The sequence below is a fragment of the Atheta coriaria genome, unplaced genomic scaffold (assembly GCF_025399875.1).
Source record: "Atheta coriaria isolate IRGN ID8LTWV9N9 unplaced genomic scaffold, Caltech_Dcor_3.1 hic_scaffold_6_pilon, whole genome shotgun sequence".
Classification (NCBI taxonomy): Eukaryota; Metazoa; Arthropoda; class Insecta; order Coleoptera; family Staphylinidae; genus Dalotia; species Dalotia coriaria.
Genome location: NW_027045448.1, coordinates 977,485 through 995,224, shown reverse-complemented (window position 1 = coordinate 995,224; position 17,740 = coordinate 977,485). Strand labels below are relative to the sequence as shown.

Here is a 17,740-nt window from a genome sequence, read left to right as displayed (position 1 = left end):
TATTTGTACTTTTTCCGATCAGATGACATCTGTCAGTGTTTAACCAGTTGTTGAATTTGTCGCAAGCCTTTCTTTGCAAAATGTTAAAACAGTGATAAAATAACTATACTACATTGAATTAAAATGCCACAAGGACGTAAGAAGACGCCGTTTAGTGGAAAGGCGAAAAAAGAACAATTGAAGGCGAAGAAACAAAAATCACAATTCCAAGCCTCCCATTCAAGAAGTAATGTATTGCTGAAACACAACAGTGATGAAGAATCCTCAGACAGCAGTCATGTACAGAAACTAAACCATCAGCCTAATAAAGGCGGCAAAAATGCCAATCGCTACGCCCTTCAGTTTTATAAAGAAACTCCGGAAGAGTTGAAGAAGAGTAGGGAACTAGCAAGACATGAGCTCAAAAGTGTTGATTCCAGCCAATTAGTTATTAACATTGATGATTACTTCATTCCTGAATTAGACTTCCCAAAGAGGCCCAAATGGTCATATGACATAAGCAAGGATGTGTTGGAATCACAAGAGCAAAGATATTTCACTGAGTACCTGAAGGACTTGGAAGAGAAGGTTAGCTGGAAGGACCAGAGTTTCTTTGAGATTAACTTGGAAACATGGAGACAACTCTGGAGAGTACTAGAAATGTCCGACATTGTCTTAATTGTTGTTGATATCAGATATCCTGCATTGTTATTTCCTCCTTATCTTTATGAATATGTGACTAAAACACTGGGCAAGCATATGATATTAGTTCTAAACAAAATTGACTTATGCCCAACACCTTTAGTGGCAGCCTGGAAGAACTACTTCAAAAGCAAGTATCCAGAGTTGAGTGTCTTAATGTTTACAACATTACCAATCTACAACTTAATGAAGTGCCAAGAGAATAAAGCTGGTTTGGTAATCAGGAAAAGAAAAGGTAAAATAAGGATGGCAGCTGAGGGAACACAACTTTTGCTGGATGCTTGCAAAAGTATTGTTAATGATAGAGTAGATTTGTCCAGTTGGGAGCAGAAAATCAAGGAAGAGTGTCATGAAGATTTTCAAGATTCTGATCGAGTTGAAGTTGGCGAAACAATTGAAATCAAAAAGACTGATGCTAGCTACTTTGAACATGAATTGTATAAAGGAGGAATATTAACAATTGGATGCATTGGTCAACCAAATGTAGGCAAATCATCTTTACTGAATGCCATTATGGGTAAAAAAGTCGTAAGTGTGTCAAGAACTCCAGGGCACACAAAATACTTCCAGACAATCTTTCTTACTAAGAATGTTCGCCTTTGCGATTGTCCCGGTTTAGTATTTCCGTCGAAGGTACCAAAAGAGTTGCAAGTCCTGATGGGTAGTTTCCCCATCGCCCAATTACGCGAACCGTACTCATCAATCAGATATATCGCCGAACGTTTAGATATGCCTAAATTATTATCCGTCAATCATCCGGATGATGAAGAAAGTTGGTCGCCTATGGATGTATGTGATGCCTGGGCGAAGAAACGTGGCTATTTGACAGCTAAATCTGGCAGATTGGACACGTATCGCGCTGCAAACAGCTTATTAAGAATGGCGCTGGATGGGAAGATTTGTCTAAACATGCATCCGCCTGGATATAAACCAGACGAATGGGAAAACCATCCTGAGACCGAGTTGGTGAGATGGGTGAAAGCCATCACGAAAGATGATCAAGGCACTTATGTTTCTCCGACGTCCGAAGATGAGCTGAGTCCATGCTATGACGACTCCGAACAAGTCGAAAGCAATAAGGAAAGCGAAGGCGATGATGATGATGACGAAGAGGACGTACCTGCAGAGAAACCGCGTCGCGCGAATAAATTTGCTGCGTTGGAAGAAACCGAATAATCATTCAATTTATTGTCACATTTGTTCGAACGTTTGCAAGGTGTAGTTCTTCATGTTTCGATTATACAGTAACAAAACTTAAAACTTACTAATGATTTTTGAAATGATTGTGCTTGAGTCTTATTACGACATCATTTCTTCAATCTGTTGCATCTTGATTACAATCTGTTCGCTTTCGGTCTTGATGAATTCTCTGGTCGGTATCAATGCATCTTCAAACATTAGTCCTTCCAATAGATCAGCTGAAAAGCAAATAATTTAATAATTGAAGGGAAATCATTAATTTGTTGTTCATACATTCGGCGACTACGGCGGATAAGTCCAGCGTCTTGCAAGTCTTGGTTATAAGTTGCGTGTACATTTCTTCGGCCTCCAGAGTAGTAGCCTCGGTCATATCTCTGTCGTAATCGAAGAATTTCGTTAGCAGCATGTTGATTTTCGCTCGAAGTAATACAATAGTCTTAAGTCCGTCCGATTCTAAGGGCGGAAGAATAACGGAATCTTCAGAGAAAGTCGCATCCACCTCGAAAGTGAGCGCTGTGGACTTCTTCGCCTCGCTTTGCACCTTGGATGTTATGTGTTCCAAATGTTGCAAGATTTTACGGATCTGAATTAATAGTTTGCCGCGTTTCTCGCACATGTTCGTCATCTCCTCCTTTCTCTCGAGCTCCTCGCTGATCATTTCCAGATATTCCTTCTTTGTTTCCTTGTAAGATTCGGTGGTGTCTATCATACTGTTTTCAAGATTGTTTGCGATAAGTACTGCATGAGCTTTCATCTCCTGCAAACGTTTTCTTGATTCTTCGTTGTTAGTTACAAATTGTGTTAGACGTTCCGATTGACGTGCTTGTTCTTGCATACTAAATATTTATTAGAAAACATTTTTTTATGGTCATTAGCAGTGTAATTAATCATATTAAACTCACCATGGGAAAATAGCATCAAAGTTGGACACCAACGTTGTTTCTTTAAGTATTTGTAAAAGATCAGTAAACTCTTGAATTTGGTTCTGTAAAGCTGTCCAGCTTTCAGTTGCAGGAATGTGCGAGTCAATGCACATTGTAACATCACTCTAAAAACCAATTATGATTTGATGGACTTAAATTCAAACAAAATGAAACCTACATCTCGCCGAATTAATCCACGCATGTTTTTAATCGTCTCTTCAATCTGCGTTTTTACTTCAGCTAAATTTTTCACACGTATTTTCATGTCTTCCTTGACGCACGTTTGTAATGTTTCAAATTCGGTTCTTCTATCGTCCACATATTCAACCGCAAGTTGTCCTAAAGTGGTTGATTGAATTAAACACGATCCCTGAGCCATTGCATCTTCTTTTAATGTTTCCAACACCGCATCGTAATAAATTGCATCCTAAATACAATAAAAGTGTATAAAATTAATGTCTAAATGTGAATAATACTTTTACCTTTCTCATTATATCAATTAAAGTCTTGTATGTGGTCTTTACTGTAATCGCAGCTTCCTTTTTTAAAATCATATCTTGAACTTTACCGGTTACAATGCCAATTTGTATTTCCAACGGAGTTTTACTAAACGATTGAGTCTCTTCTTGCATTTCCAGGTCACCTTCCTCTAACTACAGGTTTAATTTGGTTATAATGTTTAAATGTAGTAATTGCACAATATAGATACCCTTAGTTTTATTAATCTGTCTATTTTCAACTTCAGTCGGTAGTTTTGTAAGTCAAGCATCTTGCGACGGGCAAAATTATCTTGATAAATATGATCAATAACTTTCTACAAATATGATATAAATTAACTTTATATATCACACATGATCGATACTTGTGTAATTAATACTGTTGCGTGAAGTTCTTGATATGCCAACTTCATAGCTCGATCTTCGGCTAAAATATTTCGTATTTTTTGTTGGTCGCCATACATGCAATTCTTTAGTTCTTCTCTACTTATAGCTATTTGACGAGTTAATTGTTTGTACTCCTTCTTTTGCTTCTTTATGTTTAATTTTGCGTCCATATCACCAATTTTCTTATCTCGTTCTAGGTAGAAACCAAAATTTAGAACAAGTTAACTACCTACATAACTGAACTCGTACTAAATAAATTAACCAATCCCTTGTATTGCGTTAGATGATCTTGAACCGTCCATCGCTTGTCTTGTAATCCATGCAATTTCACTTTCTTTGCTGATAACATATTGGTCCCCATCTTGAAGCGTTTTTATATTATTTGAATTCACACAAAATTAGTAGTAAAAAACGGTAAAAAGAATGTGTACTATGTCAATATTGACAGTGGGAAATGAAAACAATTTAAAATATTATTTTATTCATTTATTTTAAAACCAAATTAATGTTATTTGTTTATGAAAACAATAAAGACGATAACTCTTACTTATTGTTACCTAAAATATGATCTTCGACAAATTTATCAAAGTTATCAATAATAGAGTTAGTTTCTTCTAATAATCCATGTGACTTAGTAAACTTTTCAATGCAAGTTTGCAAATACTTTGTTGATTCCGGTGTTTGTAAATGTTGATCCAATTTTCGTACACTAAATTAAAAAATGGAAAGCAAGATATTAAAATAGTACATAATCAGCACCCACCGTAAAACATAAATTACTGTTTCAAATACCTACCAGTTTATTAAAATCAAAGCAATAACGTTCCACTGTGCCGGCTTAAAAACAACATTATTCGCCTCAAATTTAAATGTTTTAATTAAGTCCTGAACTTTACATAAAGTAGATTCCGGTGCAGACAGTTCCAGCAAGTGGTTCTTGATGCTACAAGAAAGTTTAAATCAAGAGAAACCCATTATTATGTACATTACTTACTATTGCAAAACAGATTTGTTATAAACACTTCTCCTCAATGCAATTGTATTAGAAGTCTCCACTAGTGGCAGGACAACTTGATTTTCGCTTTCTTCTTGTTCCACGCTTTGTTTTGCCTTGGCAACAATTTTGCCACTATAAAACGCCTGCGCTTTCAAATTACTTGCTTCAACTTCTTCTTTAAGCTTATTATAGTCCGGGACTGGTTGTAGACCAGCTCCATTTTGAGTTATGCAACCATCATCGTACTTTTTGTCTAACATTTCATTTAATTGCAACCTCTTGCAAATATTCATGTATTTCAACTGTTGTGAGGCTTCCAACTCAGTTACTTTCAACTGATTGAAATAAGAGTCTAAACGATCATTATTTATCATCTGCCTTACTTTGTCTTCTCCATGTATATATAAAAAGGTTTCAATTGTTAACCATTTACGAAAAGCATTGATTACCGCTGCGCAGTCCGCACTACCTAAACAATTAGATGAGTCAACAGGCACTTTTTCTACTTGTTCAACATGCACTCTGTTTATTTCAGGATTCTCTACAGTGTCAATCATAACTACTCCTTTCTTTTCAATTGTTTGCTTGTTTTTAATTTTCTCCATGATTTTCTGCATCTTGTCATCATACACAGTTGGTACCTTTTGTTTCTTATTTATGTTTACATTCTTCACCTTTTCAATTATTTCATTTACATCACTTGCAGTTGTATCTTTTTGATTAGATAATTTCATAATCCGTTGCGAGTACTTTGGTGCTTCCATAGATACCACAGGATTCACTTTATTATTCAATAGATAAGTCCGTGAACGATATTCTGGATTTACTTTAGTGTCTATGATTTGCGGATGTTTGTTTCGTTGTTTTTCAGACTCATTGACTTTCTCTATAGCTCTATTCATTTTTTCATGATCAATTAGAATTTCTGATTCATTATTTTGAATTTTGTTGTTGTCTGGTAATGTTTCTTGTGGGGCATTAAGATCTAATGTAATATTTAGTGATCTGCATATGTTTTGAATACTTTCATTGAGTTCCCTTTGTTCATTTGCTTTTTTATCTCCATCACATGATTGTGGAATAATATTGTCAATAAATTGAACCTTTTTTGATGTTGAAGGTTTTGGTTCTGCGACTGTTTCATTCTCATTAAGCACATCTTTTTCCTGACTTGTAGATTTCTTCAAAATAGGTTTTCCAAGTGAAATATTATCTTCGGTATTCTTCTTACATTTATCAATATCATCATCTGGCAGGTTGTCTTCAGCCTCATCTAAACAAGCTTCTGTAAAATCAGTAACTGATGTAAAAGTACCTTCATCCACTGGAAGTTGTATTCCATTAACCAATTCTTCTCCAGGTGTGAGACCACTGCTGGTATTTGGCAGCAAATTGTATTCATAAATTGTGTCTGCTTTTCTTAGCCATAGTGGTGAATTATCAATTTGACTTTTTATGTGTGTGCTTGCTTTGTAACAAAAATTACTACAGTATTTCTAAAATCACCCATACATAATTTAATAAGTTAATTAATGATTCAGCAAATGATGATACCAAACATACTTTTCTATCAGTCAGGTCATAAACTTTATTAACTTTTGCCAGAATGATGTATTTTTTCTCAGGGATATCAGGTATTGAGTTTCCACAAATGGGATATCCACATAATTTTGTAATTGCTCTTTCATCCACCACATCTTCATATAGTGACTCATTGATACTATTTAACTACAAAATATGGGCAATGAAAATAGGAAACAAGGAATTAATCATTGAGTAATTCTTACACTCTTTAGAAATACTTTAGGCCTTAGTTTTCCTTCAATGAGAAACTCTACAATAGTGTGAGAATATTCATCTGCTCTTCTTTTAGATTCAAGGGTTGCTCTGATACTTGCAAGCTTCTCTTGACTAGAATAATGTTCCAATCATTTTCTAAAGAGTAAATAACATGCATGACTTACTTTACTGCAGATTTACCATCTTTTCTAACACCAGCGATTTTTATGTAGTCTTCTATGGAATCCTGCATATTTCACAATGTTAAAATCAAGACGCACGTGAATTATTTCCACTTCCAACGCCTTCTAAACTAAAAACTACCGAGAGTGAAAACTAAAATGAACTCCTTTTGTTTGCGAGTTTGTTATGTTTGTTTCTAGGTTAAGTAAGAAGCAATCTGACCTTACTGACGCCAATGGTTTGTGCTTTAAATTTTTATCAAAACAACAATAAATTGCTCATTGATACGCGTAACAAGTGTGCAAAAAGTCTAAAAGTGATATGGATCGTCGATATCTGGTAGCAAAACGACGTTACGATGAAAAAAACAGTGATCAACAACAAAATGCAACCAGGAACAATACTCGTTCAAGCAATGTTCAACAGAATCGTCATGGAATTAAGAAGGCCGTATCATCGAAAAACATTGCAGACGCACGCATGAAAAGATTGAGGGAGTCGTTGGCAAATGATTTAAATGAATCTGATTACATAGGTTCTACCCCACCAGCAAAACGGTTTGCACCTGATTCTGAAACCAGAACTTCAGAGTGTTGCAATGTACCAGAACTTGAATCAAATAGCCCACTACATCTTAGTCACACACTTGCTCCATATTCATCACAACTTCCTGCAACTCCAGGCATTGAACAGAAAGCAGTTAGTTGCAAATCTCCCAGGAAAAACTTCACACCTTACAGCAACTTTTCACCTCCATCCACTTCAAGACAATCAGCAAATAAGAGACTCAAGGATGCAATTACATCAACACCACAGCACATAAAACATAAGAAATATTCAAAAGCAGCTACAAGTCTTGATGATCACTTGACTTTCACACAATTTGTGCAGAATAATACTGCAAGTACCAGTGGTGCTGAATTGTTAAATGATGAAGATAGTGTTATCACTGACTTGTCTGCCTCCAGTAATAATTTTAGCAATCTCTCCACCAGTTCAATTTCTAATGTTTCATTATTGTGTCATGCAAATAATTCAACCAGGGAGGATATTGATATTGAAAATATGGATTGGTCTCCAATATCAGAAGAACAGTTGCTATCAAATGTAAGTATTATGTGTAGAAATATTATGATATTTATTCATTGTATTATTTGCAGATTCGTGAAGCTAGAGAAAGCTTGTTTTCAGTACAAAATCAACAACAACTTGCCTTGAATAAAAATAAGGATTTCTCTGTTGGACATTTGAATACAGAAAATCTCTTTGTGGTTGTTGATACTAATATTTTTATAGATAAACTACAAACGGTTATTAATATTATGCATATTTCTTATGCAGGTTTGTTGATTGGTATATTTTTGGAAATATTTTAATTGATTATATTGTAGATGATTCTCAGCCAGTAATTTATGTGCCTTGGATGGTAATACAAGAGTTGGATTACTTTAAAGACGGCTATAGTTTGTCTGAAAAGCATCCTGTGTCAAAAATAATTCAGACACGCTGCAGGAAAGCCGTGAAATTTATTAATGAATGTCTGATCGCTGGCAAACAGAACTTTAAAGGTCAACCTGTCCAGCGAGCGGCAGAAACTCGCCTGAAGGGACATTCTGCAGACGATTCAATTCTCTCATGTTGTGTTCAATTGTTTAGTGAAGGTTTTGACGTTGTAAGTTTATCTAGTTTATTTACTCATTTTCTGAATTAATTGATTTGAAAAATTTTCAGATTTTATTGTCTAGTGATACTAATTTAAGAAATAAGGCAATGATTAGTAATATACGCGCATTCGCACCAATCGAAATAATGAACGAGTTGAAGAAAAAATCACTGAAGAAAACTTTCAACTTTGTCGATGAGATCTCAAAGAAACTAGCTCTGATTTGCAGTTTTGTGCTACATTTTGAAATCAAAGCACATTACGGTGAACGCCACTACGAACAACAATTGTTTAAAGATCTGCCGTGGCAATTTCGAGATTGCATCAAGTATATGCGTGAACATTTCGATCCTGTTTTTCGTTCACATCTGCCTAAACAATGCAGAAAAGTGGTGGATGACTTGCATGAGTTTTTATTTGTCAATGAAGGTAGTATAATTTGAAAATTATAAAAATTTTCAAGCTCATAATTGAATTGTTTATGTTTTCTTTCAGCAATTGTCAACGAAATTAAATTCACGGAGTTGTGCCTTTCCCTGCTCATATATCTACAAACTGGATTGCCAAAATACGAAACAAACATCCACAACACCATCAAGAGATAAAAGAGCTGGAGCGCGAATTTTTTGTTTGAATTGCAGTTGATAATGTTGATAACGACACATTGACTGAAGAAGTCCATATAGTTTATGATATTTTTATAAAGTTGTGTTACAAACATTTGAATTCAATATGACTTGTCTCGATGTTATGCACGCAGTTCGTAGATTTGAATGTACGCCTCTGTCAGTGTAATCATCTGCGGGAGAATGTCGATGACGTGCAAGTCTTGCATCTCGTACCATTTTCCTGTGCTCTTTTGAAGAATATGAACACGATACGTGCCTTTAGTGGGTTCGCCGTCATGCACGATATTGGCAACAAGATCGTAGATGGTTCGTTTGTGTTTCGCGCGATTTTCAGGCGTTAAAAATTCACCGAAATCAACATTCCTGGGAAAGAAATGATGTTTTAATTTAAATGCTTATTTATGCATGTGTTTTGTTTACTTACTTTACAGGGAAGTTGACAATAGTCGGATTCTTCTCGACGAAAAACGTGTTTTTCGTAAACCTCTTAATGTAGAGTATCAAAAATGGCGGCAATTGCGTTATTTCGTATCGCCGCATAAAGTTCTCTTTGTAGGTCTTGCATTCTTTCTCACTTTGTCCATTGAACTTCATCAGCAACTGATACAAGTTGACTTGAGGAATAATATTCTCACGAAGTTCATCGATGAAAAGCGGAGGCGCAGGCAAGTCACACGTCAAATACAAAAACGGCGATTCTTGCTCCTGTTCTTGATACTCTGGCGTTTGCATTAGCTGCCACTTTTGTTTCTCGTCCAAATCCGTCGGTGGAATCTTTCGACTGTAGATCTTCATTGAACCCAGGAAGGTTTTGAAGATAATACTGCTTTTCCGTTTTTTGGTGCCGTTGAGCGCACGATGCAATTCGTTTAGGAACCAGGACAAGAAATCAATGGGATCACCTTGTTGGGTGAATTGAAACTTTTTGTGACTCCACAACACTACCGCTTGTAACATTTCGTGCGGAGAGACGTGCACTTTGAAGTTGCGCGGATTCCATAATTTGCGCTGAAGTTCACCAAAGCGTGATACTAAAAGGTATGTGGAGTCTCCCGGCGGGCGTTTTACTTTGTTGTAGTTTTCTTCTCTAAGAAAATAATCGCGAAGAGGTTTTACATGTGAAAGAGCTTGTAAAACAACATTGCAATAATCATTAGCTTTGATATTGTTCAATCCAACAATGCCAGGAATATATAAAGTGCCATCAATTGCTCTAGATAGCTTTGTACTATTATCCATAGCATGAATTTGCTCTGTAGTAAAAATTGGATTCAGAAGATATTTTATATCATCCAAAGAAGAATCTAAAATATTTTAAATATTATTGTTTGCTTTCATCATAAAATCTGTGTATATATTTACCAATAATTTCATAATTGTCAGGTAAACAATAAAACTTTAATGTATGCAGATTTAAGAACACATGATGACTTTCAGCAACTGAATGAGTGTATGCATGTGTATTTGTGCCTCTCCCTTGAAAGTACTTGCCACAAACCAGACAAGCATAAACATTGATTCTTGTCAATGAAACAGAACATAGTTTCTCAAAATCAAAGTCAAGATATTGCCTATTAATAGTATCCAAATAGGGGCATAAACGATTAGAGTCTAAAATATAATTAACCATTAGCTCTTTTGGTATACAGAAATTATGCTAAGCTTTACCTTTATCCTTTTTGATTACAACTGGTTTGGAATCTTCTTCATTGTCATGATTTGAGTCAGCAGTACTAACCGGATCTTCTAGTTTAATTTTTTTAGTCGGTTGTTGTTCATCCATTGCAATATTTAAGTATGAAACGATATATTTTTGTTATTTGCTTATAACGACCCTTTTCGTTTTGTAAACATAACCTACAAACGCAATGCAAAATGCATTACCTTACAATGACCTTAGATGGTTGCCGGCTTGTTTGACAGATGACCGATGTGCCTTTTTTCTTTTATTTTCTTGGACATTTTCATAGCTTTTTTAACGTTTTTCGTAACATGATTCTACATCGAATGAATTTGCATTTTCCTTTAAACAATATATGTACTTAATTTGCATGTGTTCAGCCCCATTTGCAAATAATTAGTTCAAATCTAAAGAAATAGGTAGTCATGCGTCATTGGCGATTAAAATTAATTTTACGTAGTTATGATTAATTTATCATCCAAATTCATTGAAAGGCGCATATTAAGTCGGTTTATTAACCTTAAAACGAGCACTTTGTGTTCAAAGGTCGTTAAAATTATCATTAACACCGTTGATTGAATATCAACGTATTCCTCGAATTTCTTTTATTCAATGACGGAAATACATCTAAACCAGACTAAAATTTTCAAGTACATAAATTCAAATAACATTGCAACATTTTTAAATAAAGAATTTTATTTATGAGAGTATGTGCATTGCTACAATCCACACTATTTGTTTGATTCAGTTCAAGACGTTGAATTTATACAATTCACACCTATTCTATAACTAAAATACATAAATACATATTGAGTAACAAGTATTATTTCTATATCAGTTCTAAATCAGCCTTAAATTTGTAAAAGGAATATGATAAACTTTAAACATTTTCATGTTTATCTTCCTCCGGATCAACCCTTTTAATTCCTTTTAATTCATCTTGAATTTCTTCCAAAGTCTTACCTTTTGTTTCCGGCAAGCTAACAAACACAAACAAAATACCCAAGAAGCAACAAATTGTAAAACAGAAGAATGGCACATACATGCCAAAGTTATCTTTCATAATCTGGAAGAATTTCGACACAACCGCCGCAATAATACTGAAATAAATATCAGCTAAACAAATGGCGAATGCCTTGACATTGGTCGGAAACAATTCGCCTAACATCAGCACTGGAATCGTGCCCATTCCGATGCTGTAGCTAATGATAAAAGCAATTAGCGCAATAACTGGCACATAATTGAGATGGGCCAACTCGACCGTGGTGTTTTTTTCCAGATAAAAGTAAATTCCTTCGGCCATTAAGGCTAATACCGTACCAGTGGTTGAAATCAGCATCAAGGGCCTCCTGCCAGCCTTATCCATAATTAACGACGACAAACACGTCATAATTAATTGCACCACGTAGTAAGTCACGGTCGTGAGTTCGGATGAGATGTGCTGGCCGGTCTCTTGGAAGATGGTTTGGGTGTAGAACGTGATTGCAGTTATTCCACTCAATTGTTGCACAGTGCGCAGTCCGATCATTATGAGCACGGCTTTCCGGTTGCTGGCCACGGTAAAGAGATCGAAGAAGTGCCCGGTGTCGGATGCATCCTCTTTAACGGAGTTCATCAATCTGTTGAATTCCCAGTCGACGTCGGTGATGCCTTTCAAGATTTTCAGGCTGTCTTTGGCGTCGTCATAGCGGTCCTTGATGATCAAATAGTATGGGCTTTCAGGCATGAACCAAAAACTGACCATCATAGCAATGGGTAGAAGGATTGATATCAGTGCGGTTGTGAAAATGCTTAAGTACAGACCCAATCCGTTGATTATTAATATACCTAGTATCATTGATACTGAGCAACTGGAACCAAGCAGACCTCGGATGTTGGGATCTGATATTTCACCAATGTACATTGGAACTGCTGTGAATGCGACACCATCAGCCACGCCAGCGAGAAATCTCGCTGCGTACATCAACGCCACATTGTTGCTGAACGCAATCATCAGCCAGGAAACAACGTATGGGATACCGGATAGTAGTATTGTATTTTTTCGTCCGATGGTGTCCAGTAATGTGCCGGAGAATATCGCACCAAAGATGGCTGCGATCAGTGGCATTACAGCAATCCAGGAACTTTCTTCGTTTGTTACTTCCAGGTGAGACCCATCGAGTAGTTTTGGAATGGATGGTGATGGCCATCCGTAGTGCATGGCACTTGTCATAATACATAGAGTTGCTATACAAGAAACAATAAAAAATAAAAAATTAATTTTTTACTTTAAAAATTTGTTTGTAGGGGTTTATGAAACTAACCGGTAACTGCGGCATAATATTGATAGCGAGGATTAGTGACCGGTAATTTTGAGTTGATGGTAGTGCGAATTTTCATGTTTGCCGAATTGTTGAAGCTGTGATGTTATCTGAATGTAATGGGTAATTGTGTTTAACTCGTTGGTGATCGTTGGTGAGCCTTATATATAACAGGCTGTCATAGTTTTTGTGATAAGGGGTTTTCCGACGATGCGGACGCTGTAACTAAGCAATCTTTGGAGGTTTTGAATTTTTGATTAAATACACCATTGATAATAATTAATACAAAGAAGAAAATTGTTTTTTGAAAAGTTTTTCTGTAGGAATATTTCTTTAGTGAAGGTAATCGATAATATTTCGTTAATCACAAATCACAAAAGTAATATGTGACGCGACGTTTACGTAATCGGTACTAATACTTTTCTTCTGCTGAGTGGCATTTATAGATAGTGTCTGAATATAAAATGACAGGCCGGTATGCATTTTAAACATTTTTCAGATTTATGAAATTTTATTGCCTTAAGTTTATTACCTTAATGATAGAAGAATGGAAAATTCGACATTTTACGATAGGTTTTACGATAGGTTTCCGAAAATTGTTTTTAAAGATAAATAATTTGGATCACATTTTTCCAAGTTGCCTTAAAAGAAAAAAACTTAAAACTAATTCTTGCTAAACACATATTTATTTTTGTATAGCCAAATTCTTATTTACACATATTTTGGTCAAATTTTATTGCTATTTTTGTAAAGGATTTATTTATTCTTTAATTGCGACATCCAATCACCGGAAAGGTGTTAACGATACGTCAAACAGCAGAAAGTAGCCGGTGTGAACAACTTAGACTTACTTCATTGAGCATTAGTTCAAACTATTTCATTGGCAATGCCGAGGAATCAAGAACGTGATTATTTTTTCTTTTCTAGAACATCAACAAAAGGTATATTATTCCGTATTATACTAAATTATATGATTAATTTGAATTAATTAATAGTAATAAACAAATAAATTAACTCTCTTTCAATCCATAAAAAAATATGTTAAGATGTACGCGCATGTGCGACATTTATAAAGAGTTAGCAACAAAGTTCATGAAGCAGGGTGATTGGTCTAATTTGAACCACGTTTCTGACGTGAACATTTTATGCCTTGCATCACGCACACGCCCACGGTGAGAGTAGCTTAAACAAATATAATTATGACGAGTTGGACAAACACATTGGATTCAGTTTGAGTGAAACAAAAAACAAAATAATTATGTAATTAATTTTAAAAAAATCGGTAAAATCTATTATGCATCAAATGAAGTTGTACAAACTGCAGGTGACAGTAGTAGTAGTTGCAATTATTTGCATTTGATTCAAATGTAATTTACCAGTTATTATCAATATATAATTAGTGATTTATGTAATTCTTGTAATAGGCAACATCAAAAAATACTTTTGCATATAAGTTCGAAAAACACAAAGCCACTATAATGTAAGAAAAGTATAAATTTAAAAATGGCGCTGGAATACAAAAGAAAAATGTTTAAAGTTGTGATTTGTTGTCAGAAAATTAAAAATTAAATAAATCAATTATTAAAAGTTCCAGATTAAGAGATTAAAAGTATTTCAACATTTTTCCAAATATATTTTTTTAAATCTTCAACCAAATTAATGTTTGCGAGTCAATTCTCGTAATAATTTTTGTGATGGATACATTTTGTACCTGATTCAAGATGTAAATAGACAAATCTTCAACTTGGACTAAAGAGAAATATTAAATTATAATTAAATATAGTAAAATCTAGAAAATTTCCAAATCACGTAAAATGAGAGCAATATGAACCACATCGTAAAGTGTTATTTCGTGTTAAGGTTAAGGTCACAATTTTTGAGGTATTTTAAATATTTGAACAAAGCTTGTTATTAATGTTAATTTGGTAGATAATACACCGTCACATATTTGTTCTTTTTCTGTAGGAGTACTAATATACTGCATACCATCATAAATAAGTACAAAACTGGCGTTATGATTAAACTTATTATGAAGATGATAAGACCGAATTAGCAACTATTTATTTGCTCAACAAAGTTCGTTGGTACTTTTTCGTCTATTGCTAGTATCTCGTGCTTGATAGCGTATGCGCAATTTTACAAGATAAAATTACTTTGCGTTTAATAAATATTGCAAAATTGTTTTGTTCTTGTTTTTTTTTAAATGTAGGTATATATTTGCTTATTGTAGGTATTGCGAAAGCAATTGCGTAGAAATAATAAATTAAACTGCAACACGTACGATTCAAAACATGGTATAAAATGTATTTTGATATATTTTATTGCATTTTTGGTGGAAGTGTTGATTTACTTTTAATTGCAGATGTATTAATAAGGTAATTTGAGTGACTTTGTTTATACTTGTACGCAAATTACAAAAATTAAAAATCAACTAAAGTTTCGAGAAAACAATACAGCCAGCTATAATTTAGTGCTGTATCTTTTTTCGATGAGATTTTAATTGTTAGTTTTTTTTTAAATAAAATACATTAGTTTGATTTCAATTTAATTGAAACATTTAAAAAATATCTAGTAGTATCTCAAAAATGCATTGGTATAAATACTAGGTATATAAAAAAATAATTTATTCCTCATAGTCCTCATATTGTTTTTTTAATAATTGCATTGTTTTATGAATGCAAAGCATAAAACGTGTTTTTAGTACAGCTTCTAAGCTTCTAAATCCGCTTTTACTTGAATAATGATTACAGTAATAATCCTTATTGTTTAAAATAGCTTCATAAATAACGCACATTTTTTTGGTTGTAATTTGGAAAAGAAAAAAGTTCTTACTGTGGGGTATTATTAATTGATAGACATATGCTACTGAAGACTTTTTTGAAAATCTTTTTAATACGTACAATATACATTTTTGTAGTAGTAGTACATTATGTATTGCAAAGGCAGCCGAAGGCGACGTAATTTTACACGTGTTGTGATACAATTATAAGTTTTTTTTTCAACTGCTGTAAATGATGGTAGACCGTTGAAGTTACCAATTAGGCAAAACGTGTCAAAAAATTAACAATTTTACAACTCCATAAAAATATTGAAATCAATGTCTATGATAAAAAATATTATTATATTAAGTATCAATTAGCTAAACGAGAGTTTTGGTTTAACAAAGTTTAGCCACGTACTGCTTACGCTATTTTTCAACTTCCACTCTATTTCCTTGTTGAAGTTTTTGTATTTGAACTTTTATATATTAAATCTTTGCAATTCGCTCGCACACTACTCGTACTGAGAAATGTAAGTTATAAATGCCGGGTCGTGCGTCAGTCGCGTCGCGCCGATATGAGCAGCAGCAGCTTTAACTTGTGCATTGCATTTCATATGTTTTTGTGCTGCACCTTGGATAAATCTGCAGGCACAAGCTCCACCCCGTGACTAAAGTACTTTAGTCGTGACTAAATGACCGTGTTTAAAGTACCACTTTTGGTTTCAAACCCGTACAAAACGCGCTTTAAATATATAAAAAAATTAAATAAATCAAAACATGTAATATACGTTTTTTTAATGAATATTAAGAAGATTATTGAAATGCAGTTTTATGAAATTCGATTAAATGTACATTTTATCTATTATAATAGATTAAATTAGGAAAACACGTTCAAACTATATTTTGAAGATAAGACGCGTTGAGACGTCACTTGCGATGTTGTCTTGAATAAGTAGTGCGTTAATTAAAATGGAAATTCCAACATCAATGCGCGCGTAATGAAATTCAATACTCACGCAAGGTGCCACATTTATTTTAAACTTTAACAATTTACCTACATTTTAATTTACAATTATAAATGTTACTATTATTAAATCGCGTAAAATAAGGCTGTTGATCAATGAACAACATTATGTAAGAAACTACCTCTTACAGACGGTCTCGCCCGCGGACATTATAAAACATTTCGCCTAACAAATGAAACAAGAATGCAATTATGCTTTTTGGCTGCGCTAATAATATTCAAAATCTTTTAAATCAGGAATGTCAATAAAAAAATTATCGCCATCTGGATTTGAATTGAGCAACTGCATAATTAATTCAGTAATTCAGACAAACTTTCATCTTATATTTTATACTCTTTAAGGTAAATTTTTCTTACCATACTTTACACGGTTATCCGATAGACTAATCAGAAGATTTCCTGAAATTTTCATTTAAATTTTCTTGGCAGTTTTGGTGTTTATTAGTTACACACATACATAGGTACTTATAATTTACAATGTAGCAATTTTTTAGTTATATATTCACTTAACATGCCCAAAAATTAATTAATCTCTAAAATTTGTTACATAAATATTGAAATAATTGTTTATATCATTAATATTAATTGTCGTTGAAAGCATGATTAGCAAAAATTGCAGATATTTCTTGCAAGAATAGTAAACAAAATACCTACAATCATTAAAATTCCAGCAATATTTTAGAAGTTAGTGAATATTCAAATAATTTTACGTTTTACGAAAGAAAGTTGGCATCTCTAAAATTTTTATTACCAGCCGCTTTTGATTTTATAAGCAATTTCTTGCATTTTACTTTTCTTCTAAGAAAAAACATATAATAACAATTAAAATTAAAAAATAAAACACTTCACTTAACATTGAAACTTATTATGTATAGGTACATATAGGTAATGGTGCTGTTGCACTTGCACTTAATTGCAGCTCACATGAAGATCAATGTGACTTGAAATTGCTTAATACGTGCGTAGAGTAATGGCCGTTGACTACAAAAATAGCTTCAATTATCAACACAAATAAATGATGAGATTAGAGGCACT

General features: G+C 33.9%; 6 protein-coding genes across 6 annotated transcripts; 2 read left to right on the top strand and 4 right to left on the bottom strand.

Moving 5' to 3' along the window:
- Nucleotides 1-22: 22 nt before the first annotated feature.
- Ns4 (Nucleostemin 4) lies at nucleotides 23-1,945 on the top strand. The gene has a single exon (XM_065305422.1). The coding sequence runs from the start codon at nucleotides 124-126 to the stop codon at nucleotides 1,855-1,857; it is 1,734 nt and encodes a 577-aa protein (XP_065161494.1). The 5' UTR covers nucleotides 23-123; the 3' UTR covers nucleotides 1,858-1,945.
- LOC135794222 (uncharacterized) lies at nucleotides 1,840-4,160 on the bottom strand. Its single transcript, XM_065305424.1, has 8 exons — nucleotides 3,938-4,160; nucleotides 3,682-3,881; nucleotides 3,514-3,618; nucleotides 3,287-3,457; nucleotides 2,983-3,231; nucleotides 2,784-2,929; nucleotides 2,155-2,717; nucleotides 1,840-2,099 (listed from the first exon to the last, which is right to left on the bottom strand). Exons 1-8 carry the CDS (start codon nucleotides 4,047-4,049, stop codon nucleotides 1,981-1,983), a joined length of 1,665 nt encoding a protein of 554 aa, XP_065161496.1. The 5' UTR covers nucleotides 4,050-4,160; the 3' UTR covers nucleotides 1,840-1,980.
- LOC135794219 (putative RNA polymerase II subunit B1 CTD phosphatase RPAP2) lies at nucleotides 4,160-6,792 on the bottom strand. The gene is made up of 6 exons (XM_065305420.1): nucleotides 6,650-6,792; nucleotides 6,473-6,596; nucleotides 6,249-6,413; nucleotides 4,683-6,181; nucleotides 4,485-4,631; nucleotides 4,160-4,397 (listed from the first exon to the last, which is right to left on the bottom strand). Exons 1-6 carry the CDS (start codon nucleotides 6,715-6,717, stop codon nucleotides 4,232-4,234), a joined length of 2,169 nt encoding a protein of 722 aa, XP_065161492.1. The 5' UTR covers nucleotides 6,718-6,792; the 3' UTR covers nucleotides 4,160-4,231.
- A 176-nt stretch (nucleotides 6,793-6,968) lies between these two features.
- Nucleotides 6,969-9,061, top strand: Swt1 (Swt1 RNA endoribonuclease). Its single transcript, XM_065305423.1, has 5 exons — nucleotides 6,969-7,754; nucleotides 7,808-7,988; nucleotides 8,039-8,319; nucleotides 8,379-8,739; nucleotides 8,806-9,061. The coding sequence occupies exons 1-5, from the start codon at nucleotides 6,969-6,971 to the stop codon at nucleotides 8,913-8,915; spliced, it is 1,719 nt and encodes a 572-aa protein (XP_065161495.1). The 3' UTR covers nucleotides 8,916-9,061.
- Nucleotides 8,980-10,950, bottom strand: Usp39 (ubiquitin specific protease 39). The gene is made up of 4 exons (XM_065305425.1): nucleotides 10,608-10,950; nucleotides 10,302-10,550; nucleotides 9,364-10,243; nucleotides 8,980-9,302 (listed from the first exon to the last, which is right to left on the bottom strand). Exons 1-4 carry the CDS (start codon nucleotides 10,720-10,722, stop codon nucleotides 9,059-9,061), a joined length of 1,488 nt encoding a protein of 495 aa, XP_065161497.1. The 5' UTR covers nucleotides 10,723-10,950; the 3' UTR covers nucleotides 8,980-9,058.
- Nucleotides 10,951-11,298: 348 nt separating this feature from the next.
- Nucleotides 11,299-13,083, bottom strand: LOC135794225 (facilitated trehalose transporter Tret1-like). The gene is made up of 2 exons (XM_065305427.1): nucleotides 12,924-13,083; nucleotides 11,299-12,846 (listed from the first exon to the last, which is right to left on the bottom strand). The coding sequence occupies exons 1-2, from the start codon at nucleotides 12,997-12,999 to the stop codon at nucleotides 11,501-11,503; spliced, it is 1,422 nt and encodes a 473-aa protein (XP_065161499.1). The 5' UTR covers nucleotides 13,000-13,083; the 3' UTR covers nucleotides 11,299-11,500.
- Nucleotides 13,084-17,740: the final 4,657 nt, after the last annotated feature.